This window comes from Atractosteus spatula, chromosome 13, assembly GCF_055471065.1.
Source record: "Atractosteus spatula isolate fAtrSpa1 chromosome 13, fAtrSpa1.hap1, whole genome shotgun sequence".
Taxonomy (NCBI): domain Eukaryota; kingdom Metazoa; phylum Chordata; class Actinopteri; order Semionotiformes; family Lepisosteidae; genus Atractosteus; species Atractosteus spatula.
The window spans coordinates 40,468,802-40,482,906 of record NC_142718.1 but is presented as its reverse complement, the minus strand read 5'-3'; the positions used below and the strand labels follow the sequence as shown (position 1 = coordinate 40,482,906).

Genomic DNA, 14,105 nt, shown 5'->3' with positions numbered 1-14,105 from the left:
TCATGACTTTGGAGCGCACAACGTAAGTGGCTCGTACAGTATAAAGATTTTTGCTCAGAAGCCTGCATATAGCAAAATGTAAAAGTAGTTGTGCACTTTTCAAGTTTGAGAGGTTGGCAAAAGAATTTGCTGCTACCTCAGTGAACATATTTGTCAATAAATTTACAGCAGAATGGAAAAGGGGGAACAAGTACTATAATCATAATCAAATGTGGAGTACAAGCTGTGGGCTCTGGACTCATGGCAGGTGGGACAACAACACACTTCAGTATAGGGGTTAAATGGGAAAATCATTGCAAATTGTAAATGAGAATTTATTCTTGCATGATTTACCCGATAAGATAAAGGATTAAATCTGACTGGCATACACCAATACACCTGACAGCGTGAGTATCTGGAATGCAGTTTATTCAGCATGGGAACTCAATTTACTTGATGCCCTCTTTGCATTGTGATGAGTGCAACAACCATGAACCGCAATGACCTCAAGGTGATACACCGTGTACAGTATATTACTGGAATGAGGTAACATACCATAACAATTAACAATTACAGCTTCCTATGACCTTACATAGGTCTGACTTTTATCATCAACTTTATTCACTTTGTTTTTCACCTCAAAGTCATGCTGCATTCATCATGTACACAAATATTAAAACCAGCTAAAATAATATTCCGGTTCTTCATCCACATTCAAAGAAATGTTACAACTCCACAATGATTCATTTTTAGCTATTGCACCAGGCACTTAAAATATTAAAATACCAAAAAGTAGTTAATTAGCTTCTGTGGTACTGTGCAGATCATTGCTTTAAAATGTATTTGGCCTGACGATCCCGTTAAATACAGATGCTGAACTTCGTCCTAGAAGATGGGAAATATGCTACAAATATGCTCGCAATGGAAAACGTGTTACTGCAAAGTTCACCAACATGTTATATTTTTTGGCTAATATTCTAATCACCAAGTCGGGTCAATACCATATTCAGTGCCTTTCCTATAATAGGTCCCCGTACAGCACATTTTAAACATTATGCACTCACAGAGAGCCTTAAAATGCACGTATTTTCTGTGATGAATGTTTTATGCTCGAGTGCGTACTTTAAATGCTAGGGTTGGTGCTGTAAATTTCATACAGTATACTGAAGTACTAGCTTCTGCAGTTTTTTTTAACATTTAAGCATTTCTCAATTGAACCTTATTGCTACAGTCCAGTGTTTTGATGATATGATGGTAAATGCACCTCTTGATATACTACACTCTTCTCTGCATTAAGCATGCCTACAGTAATTGGTACCACAGCCACCCACCTACTATTGCAGGTAATAATGTGCCTGTAAGGTCTCCTCTATCTAACTCATGCACCTTTGCTTTTCACCTATGACTAGTTCCACAGTGTGCCTCCACCGAGGAAATGCAAATAAATACAATTAAAGGTGAACCTTCTGAAAAAATAAAGATGTCTATTCAAATGCACTTATACAGTTTTATGGAAATTTCAATACAGATGAACAACTGAAGTTAAAACATGATGTACACCAAACATCACAAGCTCCAAGATAAGGAGCAAAACACTGTTTATGTATATATGTTATGTATACTACGACGCCCTATTGTTTCATTCTGAACTTTTAATTCCCAATTCAGAAATGTGATCAGAATTCCTCACTGACAAGTAAAGCAAACAAAGTCATTGAAAGAGGAAATGTAAGAGATATTGTATGAAGCAGTCATCATGGGAACCTACACAGTTGCATGGAGCAGCAAGCGGAAACAGCAGAAATGAGTTGGAAATGTCAAGATACTGCCAGGGCACAAACTAATGTCATCAGTGAGAGGGAGTTCAGACCCACCCACAGCCTCTATTAAACGGGAGAGATGCTCTACAGGATGTGGCAAACAGGACACAGACATGTTGCTTCCCTACATCTGCTCTTTGTACAACCTACTGACACTCTCTCTCATGGGGATCCACTTCCAGTGCACTCGCATTCCTGCTGAAATCTAAAAAACTGGTTACAAAAACTAGAAAGGCTGGTGGCACAGACTCAGGTAAATGCTTCTTTTAAAGGGAAAAGGTAGTTAGTGTTTGAGACAGGCAACCTACGCATCTGAAATAGATAAAAATGAAAATCAGGTGAATGGTTATGTGTAGTAAACATATTAACCTAGACCAGTGAAATTACACAAGCACGACTTACACCGATACTTAGATAAAGCACAGAACCTAGCAAAACGTACTGAAAGATTTAAATGTTCCTGAATGAACACGTACCACAGTACAAATCATTAGCATCGTACAGTAGCAGAGGAGTGCACTACAGTGCTACTAGGAAAGCTTCTGCTAACTAAGGGCATCAATGGGTACCAATTACAGCAGTCACTGAGGCTCACAGTATTGAAGAATGGCGTTATTGTCAATGTGGGTTAAATTTCACAGGAATTCACATCGCATTTTTAGTTAAGACACATAATGGCCTACAGTATATGAACTACACTGTAACCACAGAGGCTTTAAATCTGGAACAGCGGCACAGAGAGAATACTGAGGTACTCTATGATGGAATCAGCACAGCGTCTAGTGCTGACACATTGTGTCCTCTCTAAATGGACTGACCGATACTTGGCAATCACCGTTCTTCTGGGCATTTCTGAGGCACCGAACAGGTAGTGCCAAATCCCTTTCAGAGTAGCCACATTATCCTTTCAGATTCTATGCGGTAAATGAATGAGCTATAAACAAGCCAGGCTGGTGTGTGAATACACTGCACATCATTCAAAACAAATCTGAGACAACCTATGTACTGTACTGTGCACTAATGACCATTTCCTGTGTCGCTAAAACAGAATCATGAAGTTACTTCCAAAATTTTAAAATAGTCCATGCTTGCCTGGACATCACACGTCAAATGCATGAACAGAAATACTCAATTCATGCATGATGTATTTGTATATAAATATAGATTTCCCATTGCATCTCTTCCTTCATACCACTGACCACACTCAACACTTCAATATCCTGCACCATTCAGGTTTGTGAAGGAGACACTGTCAGTTCATCCGTTTCTCTTTCCAACATGAGGATGAAAAGTAAATTGCACCACTTTATGCCTCAGAGGCAGCAGACAATTGTTATCAGAAACACATTATTACTGATAACACTGCAGATTCACACTCGCTCAACCAGCTACAGTGGTTCATTTGTTCACTTGTTCACATGTGCACATTAATCAAAGCTTCCTCCTGCCGCCTTCACCTCACCCACTCAAGGGGACCCTTGGGGTAAGCGTGTGCCATCTCCCGTGAGCTCCTCATCACAGCGTGCGAGTGGCCTAATCACTTGAGTTGAACATGCAAACCCCAGGCCATAGAGCCTTGCCGTACAATTTATTTTAGTGATATGGTAGACAAGAAGATCTTAGCAGTCTAACCAAGTCACGTTGTAGCATCATCATAAGACATTTTCAGCTTACTACTGAAAACCTACAATAATGCAACTCTGAAGACCTCATGGGACGCAAGCACTGTTTAAACAACATTAAGACAGAAACCATTTAAATCACCATTCCCTTGTTAGCTTGGGATTCTGATACACATCTTAATAAAGTGGGAAAAGCATCCCCCAAGCAAGATCTTCTAAAAACAGACACAATGGAAATGTCAGAAGTACAGTTCTGTGGTGCAACAATGTTTGAATATGTGAAATAACCACACTGCACCCTTTCAGCAGCGCTGTAAAAACCTAGTTACTCCATAACCAAATCAAAGCTTTTGAGAGAAATGTGGAATTGCTGTTAACAAGGGCTTGTGTTAGCTGGCCAGTGGGTCTCGGACTAAAAGCCACATAAAATAAGAATGCATACAGATATACTGGACCTCCTAAAATATTGTATTGTTATCACATTTAATGAGCTCAGGCAAGTTTCCCCAATAAGATGACGAATAACATTAATGGTGCATCCAAGAAAAAAAATGTTGTAAGACTGCAGATAATAAGATCAAGCTCCAACTATCTCTATGTAATATTTCTTCAGAGACTCCTATGGACAACTAAGCAGCATTAAACCACAAATGTACACTAAGAGATGGCTGGCAGAACATTTTCACACCAAGCATGTTGTCAAATTTCTTTAAACTTTTCTAGAATATATCGTTATTAAAATGCCTTAATTTTTTTATATCTCTTGTAGTGGTTCTCAGTCTCGGCTGCAATATACTACATGTTTTGTGGAAAGTTGATAATTTACAACATTATTCCAGTACTATAGCTCATCACCGTAGCTTGAACAAATCCTAACACTAGTGACTTGCGCTGAATGAAAGTGACGATGGGGAATCATTCATTTTCTAATCCCAAGAAATCCATATTTTTATGCTTCTGAATTCAAGCTTGATCAGTGTCTTTATTAGCGCTGTGCATCTTACAGTACCACACATTTCTGGGTTCAATATAACTGGAAATAGGCAGAAGAATTTATTTCCACACACAAACTGAAAACAGGATAGAGTTTAGATATCCAGGTACAACGATGCTGTCTGACTGTGCCTTTTTTGTTGCACTATTAGCTTTCTTACTTTCTGTTCTTCCACAACAGTCTGTAGCTGGGTTTTATGTTTATCTATCCATTTCATATCAAGAACAATCTGATCTTTTCCTACCATTGTTTGAGAATATTTGAACCTGTGATTCCTCCTGATTAAAATATGCAACATATAAAATTGTAAAATATGCAACATATAAAAGAGTTAACTTTTAACATCTTATAGCTGAAATATCATAAAAGTATTTAATGCATCAAGGCCACAGTCTCTAGAGATATCTTTTATTTTTTCTGGTTAAAAATAGAAGGTTCAGTAGTTTGCAAAGCAGAGGCTGTGGATTGTGTGCTGATGGTCTGACTTCTGGTCATGGGTGAGTTTTTTAAGTAGTGGAGGGGATGTCATAAAACAGATCTTGAGTCCTTGGGCCCTCAGAGTCAAAATAAAATTGGGAGACCCCCACCTCCACAAAAACTCCACGAACATGCCTGCGCAAGGCCTGGGCTTTTAATGTTGTGGAAATGAAACACCGAGACAGGAACTCTAACAGTGGAAAGGAAGCCTGTGGCGAGCTCAGTTAATGAGCCACTCCTCCGCAGATTGGAGAAGCATAGAGCATTTCCTATCATACTACAATTAGATCAGATAACAGACCATGATACAAGGCCTTGGGGTTCTTACATCTCACAAGTAAGGTAGTTCTTCAAAATAAAATAAATTACTATACTGCTGCACTGCTTTATTTCATGTGAAAATGACTATAAAATACAATATGATTTATTGTATTGTATTAATTGTATTAGATATTCCTTGCTTTGCAGTATAAGCAGAGCCAAGTTTAGAAATATAATTGTTTTATAAGCTACTTACTGTATTTTTCCAGCATCACTAAAAAGCACATTTCTCATGGCTCAACACAGAATTTCTTCTAAACACTTCAATTTCTCTTGAATAAACTAATTTCATGGTTTTCACTAGATAATTCGCACTGTAACTAAAGCCTGGATAATTGCAGTTCGTTAATTATATCATTATTCCCGATCAGGAAACAATGAAGCAAGCCTGTTGCCGCTAGTGATCACAAGAGGAGGGAAAGACTTGATTTCTTCCGATCGAAAATGCTGGGAATGACACTGCTCTGACAAAGACTTGCAAAGATAAGCAACCAACCCCCTTGTTAAAGGTTTCTACAAAACTCTTGAACAGATGTTTTCCAATTACAAGAGTCCTTTTTACTACATTCTTCTTGTGCGATATCTCTGTATTTTTAGTTTATATGGGCTATGTGTAGCCTATATTTATCTTGATTTACAGCATTTTCTATGTTATCCATGAATACAATACAGTCTGTTAAAACAGTATCACCCTGTTAGTTAAATCCCAACCATCTGGGCTCTTCACTCTACCTATAATCAATAATCTCGTGTTCTTAATGAGCTTTCTCAGTTAACAGAACAGGTATATTTACAGTATGAATAGCAATGATGATCAATAATTATCATTCTAATTCTAATAATGTGGTCATACTGTACATTGGATTTCACTGTCTTGTTTTAGCACTTGACCACAAATGCAATAAATCAATGCCCTCTCCACTTGGCGCCAGGAGCACAGTTTGTGGAGATAACTAGACTACTGCAAAGTCTCCTGCAGTAATTTTTAACTAAAACTCATTTCCGTGCTCTCCACTGTATATGGTATGCCAGATTTTACTGAAGCCGACAGGTCGATCTTAAGTGCTTCATTCTCATGAGCCCATGTGTTTTCAACAGCCCCGTGAAGTCCAAAATGGCAGAGAGACACACTGTTTAAAATTCTTATTTTTTGTGGGTTAAATCAGAAAGTAGATGGATGACTGAGTCTGCAGTAATCAAAGGCCATCCGTATGATAATACTAAACTATTCAACAGCGAGTGACTTCCCACATGAACGAAATGGAAAAGCATTTAACTAATCTTGGCCTTTCTTTTCAAACCCAAAGTGCAAAGCAATTTTTTATACAAACAGAAGAGATTAAATCAAGTAAACTACTCTATCAAAACCATATAATACTATATTATATAATATATATATTATATACAAGTTACCTGCCTATGCCAGATTCTGATAGGGAAGCAGACCTGGTTATCAACTGCATTAATTGGTTATCGATTCCTATGCTGCAGTTAGCTTTTATATTTTTTGCAATTATTCCGACTGCAAGAAGATGACGATAACACTCCTCGGAGGAACAGATTCTGTAATTGTTAGCAGTGTCCTGTTGCCGATTTTCCCCGTCTGAGCAAAGCAAAGCGCAGTACATTAAAAAACCTGCAATGCAGCAAATGAAACACCACTGTCGAATAAAAGCTTAAGACAGAGCCGTGCTATCGGTGATGTATGACCACATCAGTAAATGTGTAGCGATTCTCTGTTTCTTTAGGTTAAAGCTGGATGAATGTCAAATATAATGTTTAAAATCTGACAAACTACACTAAGTGAAAAAATTAAAGGGATGAAAAACTTCATGAAACAGAGATGACAGTGCCATTTATTTTAATGAAAATATCATATAAAGGATGGTAAACTTGATGGGGAAAAAGATGGACCCTATATTTTCCTACCTGACTGCTCCAGATATTTCACTGTCAGGCTTTAACGAAGGAATTGTGTTCAGGGATAGTAATTTTGCTGAAAGCATGCGATCCCACCATGGCAGTACAGTTTGTGGCTACAGGAAATAAGATGGCCTTCACCTTGGGATTAACAGTTTCAAACAGCTGTGTTAAAGAAAGACGTTTGTGAAACTTTCTTGCATGGGCAACGTTGCAGCCCGTCAGCGAATGCACAGAGGAAACAGCCAGAAACTCAAACATGCCGTCTACACTTGCACAGAAGGAACAAAACAGATTGGAAAAAAAATCACTTTAAATCAACAGTACTAAATGTCACACTATGTTGCATCATATTTTAATTAATGAGTATAACACCTTAACAGAGTGTGTCCAGTCAACAGTGCTCAAATGTCTTTGTTGAACACAGTCCATCACGCTGGACTTCGACACATGCTGGCCAAGAGGATGTACAGATCCCCTTCATTTTCATCAGGGCTCATCACATTAGAAAACAAAATAAAACTCATGTAGCCTTGCATGTCACTACCTCCACCATGCTTCACAGAGAAGGTGGTGTTCTTGTTCCAATATTTTCAAATACTGTTATGCGTGATGTAACACAAAAAATGTAATTATACTTATCATTCATTTTAATTATCATGATCAGAAACTAAAATTGCTATCCCAACACTTTTGGACAGTACAGTAATTATAAAAATAGAAGTGTAAATAAAGTGCTTCAGGATCCACTGGGATGAAAAGAACTACAGTGCACATATGGAAGAAATTAATGCTGTCTGTTTTCATTCCAGATGAGTGTCATTTATTTCCTGAAGTGTAATAATCCCAGAAACAGATGCATCCGTGCTAGAACTGGGTTTAAATATACTCAAATCTAAAAACAGAGATAACTATATCAGTAAAAAGGCTGATAATTTAATTAATTATAAGATGTACTTTAAACATCGCATCTCCACTCTCTAACTTTTTGTAATCATAAACTCCTTACAGGTAATTCTCCCTCTCGGTTCCTCTTCAGAGTGATAAATGGATTCTGGCAGAAATGGATGACAGTCTTTGCCCATTCTAGGACTTGCAGTCTCAATAGGAACCACCCGGCTCTTTTTTGTATTATTTTATGCATACCCTCACTCTGCTCCAAGGAATGCAGGAGAACTAGGAGTTCCTAGTCCCTTGTGTAGGCTTTCTCCAAGTATCATTGTGAGTATACTATTAGCATAATTTAAGAATGTGCTGATGGGAGCATAAGAAAGATTACAATCAAGAGGAGACCATTAAGTCTTATTTAGCTCATTTGGTTGCCAGTAGCTTATGTATCCAAGGCCCTAATCCAGCCATTTCTTCAAAGAAACCATGATATCTGCTTTGACCACATAGCAGGACAGCTTGATCCAGAGCAAGGCTTTGTGCACAGAGGAGCCTCCTTTTCTCAGTTCTAACTACTTCTCCAAAGTACATCAAACATTTAATAGCTGGTCTCTGATGGCCTTAAATAAAGAGATCTTGGAAGTCATTGTCATTGGCAAAGACCAAAATGACCTACAATTTATTCACCGGTACTGTGTGGAACATCTGACAAAGCATTTCGGCAGCAAAATTAACTTTTTGGTCATTTTCAGAGACTGAAAGATAAGCTAAGGTTGTTTTTTTTTTTACAAAGTTTAGCATCTGTAAGTACTGAAATAGAATTTTCTGAATGCAGGCCTCCAAGACCCCAAGGCATTTTAAAATACACTCAAGGGCGGCTTGACAAGTGCCTCCCCTGCAGTTGTATTTTGGGCCCTGTGGGGGTTCAAGCAGCAGGTCTGCGTCTAAGCCTTTAGCTTACCTGGCTAGAATTTAAATTCAATAAAACTTGCAGCAGAGGTCACATGCAGAAGACATGACAGTCCCATGAGCTCCGTCAAGGCATCAAGAGTGTTTCGCAAGAGTACAGCCCTCGGAGTACTTAATCTTGCCTGGTCACTGTGTTTTGCTTTGAAGCATCAGCATCCTACATTTGTTCAATTAACATTGTTAACAAGTACTAGGTTGCATTTTCTAATCATTCTCCCAGTTACCTTCAAACTGCTCTAAAAGAGCAACAATTGCATTTTTTATTCAAGTCAGATTCAGGTGTTTGTATCTCCATGAAATATTAATTTGAAATGCCCGATTTGCTCGGGGATTCTTTCGAGTGAATTGCTATTTTCATTTCATTATGGAAAGATACAGACCTGCCCGTTCAGTTTCTCATGAACTGCGGAGCTTTCCAACTGTTCTTACAAAATGTGAAAACAACTGTACAGGAGCAGAACAGCGCTTTGCTTTCGTCGGCATAAACCCACTCTGATTATAGACGACTGAAGTGCCTCTTAATAAGTATGCTGAACAAGGGCAAGAAAATGAATTACATGAGTCTCTAAGGTGCACCACACATTCCAGGTCTCTTCTGTGTCCTTGAGAGGCATTTATCCAAACGGAAAAACAATCTGTCCCTTAGGAGAAGGTGATGACACTGACTGGCAGGAATTTCTTCTCCTTGAGGGGTGTGTGTCTCATAAATCCTCTGTCTGGATGAAAGGCCAGAACAATATCATGCAGATGCCATCATAAAGTGGATGACAGCCTGCACAGAGTGGGCAGAACTGTGCAATTGAGGCAGCAGCCTGTGGTAACCCTGAAGGCAGAGGGTTCGAATCCTGAGTACGGCCTTGCTGCTGTTGTACCCCCGAGCAAGGTATATCACAAAGACTGCTGCAGTATACCTCACTAATAAATACAGTGCCTTGCGAAAGTATTCGGCCCCCTTGAACTTTTCAACCTTTTGCCACATTTCAGGCTTCAAACATAAAGATATAAATTTTTTATTTTATGTGAAGAATCACCAACAAGTGGGACACAATTGTGAAGTGGAACGAAATCTATTGGATTTTTGAAACTTTTTTAACTAATAAAAAAATGAAAAGTGGGGCGTGCAAAATTATTCGGCCCCTTTACTTTCAGTGCAGCAAACTTACTCCAGAAGTTCAGCGAGGATCTCTGAATGATCCAATGTTGTCCTAAATGACTGATGGTGATAAATAGAATCCACCTGTGTGTAATCAAGTCTCTGTATAAATGCACCTGCTCTGTGATAGTCTCAAGGTTCTGTTGAAAGCGCAGAGAGCATCATGAAGACCAAGGAACACACCAGGCAGGTCCGTAATACTGTTGTGGAGAAGTTTAAAGCCGGATTTGGATACAAAAAGATTTCCCAAGCTTCAAACATCCCAAGGAGCACTGTGCAAGCGATCATCTTGAAATGGAATGAGTATCAGACCACTGCAAATCTACCAAGACCTGGCCGTCCCTCTAAACTTTCAGCTCAGACAAGGAGAAGACTGATCAGAGATGCAGCCAAGAGGCCCATGATCACTCTGGATGAACTGCAGAGAACTACAGCTGAGGTGGGAGAGTCTGTCCATAGGACAACAATCAGTCTTACACTGCACAAATCTGGCCTTTATGGAAGAGTGGCAAGAAGAAAGCCATTTCTCAAAGATATCCATAAAAAGTCTCGTCTAAAGTTTGCCACAAGCCACCTGGGAGACACCCCAAACATGTGGAAGAAGGTGCTCTGGTCAGATGAAACCAAAATCGAACTTTTTGGCCACAATGCAAAACGATATGTTTGGCGTAAAAAGCAACACAGCTCATCACCCTCAACACACCATCCCCACTGTCAAACATGGTGGTGGCAGCATCATGGTTTGGGCCTGCTTTTCTTCAGCAGGGACAGGGAAGATGGTTAAAATTGAGGGGAAGATGGATGCAGCCAAATACAGGACCATTCTGGATGAAAACCTGTTGGAGTCTGCAAAAGACCTGAAACTGGGACGGAGATTTATCTTCCAACAAGACAATGATCCCAAACATACAGCAAAATCTACAAAGGAATGGTTCACAAATAAACGTATCCAGGTGTTTGAATGGCCAAGTCAAAGTCCAGACCTGAATCCAATCGAGAATCTGTGGAAAGAGCTGAAAACTGCTGTTCACAAACGCTCTCCATCCAACCTCACTGAGCTCGAGCTGTTTTGCAAGGAAGAATGGGCAAGAATTTCAGTCTCTCGATGTGCAAAACTGATAGAGACATACCCCAAGCGACTTGCAGCTGTAATCGCAGCAAAAGGTGGCTCTACAAAGTATTAACGCAAGGGGGCCGAATAATTTTGCACGCCCCACTTTTCATTTTTTTATTAGTTAAAAAAGTTTCAAAAATCCAATAGATTTCGTTCCACTTCACAATTGTGTCCCACTTGTTGGTGATTCTTCACATAAAATAAAAAATTTATATCTTTATGTTTGAAGCCTGAAATGTGGCAAAAGGTTGAAAAGTTCAAGGGGGCCGAATACTTTCGCAAGGCACTGTAAGTGAGCAGGAATGATGTCCCCGGACTCCGATGTTAGCTGTGTTGGATGAGAATCATTTGCCAGATAAAGACAAATACCCACTTTGACTGACTTCTAATACCTACCACTGGACTGTCTTCTTGCGAGGTTGTGGTTAGGGTTGTGGACTGGTAACCTAACAGCCGCAGGTTTAAACCTGAGGCAGGGCTGTTGTACCCTGGAGCAAGGGACTTCACTAAGATTGATGCAGTAAAATATTCGGCTGTATAAATGGGCATAAATCATAAAAGGAAACAAAAATATAAAAGCATCAGCCAAAAACAGATACTGAATAACAATACACCCCACTCTAAATGCAATCCATCTGGTTTTCATTAATGTTCGCAGGCACCAACCTTACGTTAATGATACTAACCTTGTAAACACCTGCTAACAAAATCAAATCAAATAAAAAACGAGCATGAAACCGCTCACCGTACGCGGTCATCGTCCCAACGTAGGGCCCGTCGACCACGTTCTGGTTTTCCTCCGCCAGGGCCTTGATGTAGCGCTTGCTGAGGTCCAGGATCTGCTCCCGGAGCACGGTGCTGCTCTCGTGCTGCGTGCGCTGCTGGATGGTGAAGTGCAGGAGCATCATGCCCCAGATGAAGCCGAAAGTCACCAGGAAAAACCCCAGCTTCTGGGAGGACAGCTTCCACAAGTACACAGAGCCCATGGCTGAGAGTCGAGCAGGTGCAAAGACACGGAAAAGTTAAAATGGACAGGGCGCCGGAGAGGCGTGCCAGCTCATATCTCGCGTGTCCTGCAGGATCGACAGTGCTTCTCGCCACGAGGGTTTCTCACTGAATCACGGAATTCGCAGTCCGCCCCATCTGGCACTCAGATCGCCTCCAAGTCTTCATTCTGCTGAAGAAAAGAGAGCGGGGGAAAAACATCTTAATAATGAGTCTAGTTAAGCAAATCAATAAGACACCTGTGATTAAGCTAGACCAGCACACCAAAAAAAAGAAATTAGAACAAACACTCATCTCCGAATAGCAGGAAGCTACTTCCTGTACACAAAATATAATTCGAAGATGCAGCGCAGCCCTCTGCTTGAATAAGCCAGCAGCCATTTCACTCTGCAACTCGCAGCTGGCAGCCCCACTGAAGCCCAGCAGTGTGAGCCTGGTCAGTACCTGGAGACCTCCTGGGAAAAACTAAGGCTGCTGCTGGAAGAGGTGTTAGTGGGGCCAGCAGGGGGCGCTCACCCTGCAGTCTGTGTGGGTCCTGATGCCCCAGTATAGTGACGGGGACACTACACTGTAAAAAGGCACTGTCCTTCAGATGAGATGTAAAACCGAGGTCCTGACTCTCTGTGGTCATTTAAAATCCAGGACGTTTCACGGAAAGAGTAGGGGTGTTACCCTGGTGTCCTGGACACATTTCTAATTGGCCTTTACCAATCATGGCCTCCTAATAATCCCCATCTCTGAACTGGCCTCATCACTCTGCTCTCCTCCCCGCTGAGAGCTGGTGTGTGGGGAGTATATTTGCCCCTCATCCAGGTGGGGCCGCACACTGGTGGTGGTGGAAGGGAGTCCCGAAGACCCGTGAAGCACTTTGAGCGGAGTGCCCAGAACCGACGGTCACGGAAATGCTGTGGCTAATACTTTTATCAGGAAGAAGCTATGGAATTCCTAGTACACCCTTTCTGCTCTGCAAATCTGGGCCTTTCTTTTAAAATCCTTGCCAGCCTCCCACCTGCTCAGGCATGCTTTCTCCACAGAATTATCTACAGTGCTGTTGGAGCCCTGGAAGCTATTATAAACAAAAAAACAGCCTGTTAAGAACAGTCCACCATTTAGAAAGGAAAAGTAAAAAGTAAAATGTTGCTGAACTCAAGGGAGAGCACTAACAGGCCAACATTTAGAAAGGCTCCATCTGGTAAAACCTAGTAAAAGACATATTATTTTAAGTCATGAAAGTTATTTCCTTCAGTGGTTTCTTAAAACTGAAAACATTGCAGCAGAGATGGAAAGCTGAGGAGCGGGACTGCTTATGGTTAGCTGGAAATTGTAAGTGTGTACACAGAAAACTTGAAATCCTACTGTTTCCTCGGAATGGCGAATCCGACATGTGGCCCGCATGCACAGAGAATGTCTGCGCAAGTCGTCAAAATCAGCAGCTGACACGCGCTGCACCATGTGACGATACCGTCCTGCCCAAGAACTTGTTTTTCCGTCTCCATTTCTGAGAAAATAATCGCATCTTAATGTTCCTTTCCCAAAGCAAATGATATGATCTGAATATCCTGTAGACAGCAGTATCACATCGCTGGGGAGCTACAGCACTACGTTCTGCTTTTGTTCAGCACAAAAGCAGGAAATACCTTTCACCTTATCACCAAGCAGAAGCAGGGCAATGTGAGGACAGGGCATTTCCCTTTACGAGCAAGAGAGTTCTAACCTAAATTAAGACGGTAGACAACAGATTGCAAGATAAAAACATATAAAAGCTTATTTTATGCAAACCCGTGACATGTTCTTCAGCACGAGTGGCTGCACCTCCCTTTCCTGAGGCACGGGTATTGCACAT

The 14,105-nt window shown here is 40.7% G+C and overlaps 1 protein-coding gene across 1 annotated transcript in view; it reads right to left on the bottom strand.

Moving 5' to 3' along the window:
* Positions 1–14,105, bottom strand: part of mgat5 (alpha-1,6-mannosylglycoprotein 6-beta-N-acetylglucosaminyltransferase) — a 103,190-nt gene that overhangs the window by 68,639 nt on the left and 20,446 nt on the right. The window contains exon 2 of the mRNA XM_088930244.1: positions 12,003–12,434. Coding sequence (XP_088786370.1) covers positions 12,003–12,243 — 241 coding nt within the window. The 5' untranslated portion in view covers positions 12,244–12,434. The remainder of the gene's footprint in view (positions 1–12,002; positions 12,435–14,105) is intronic.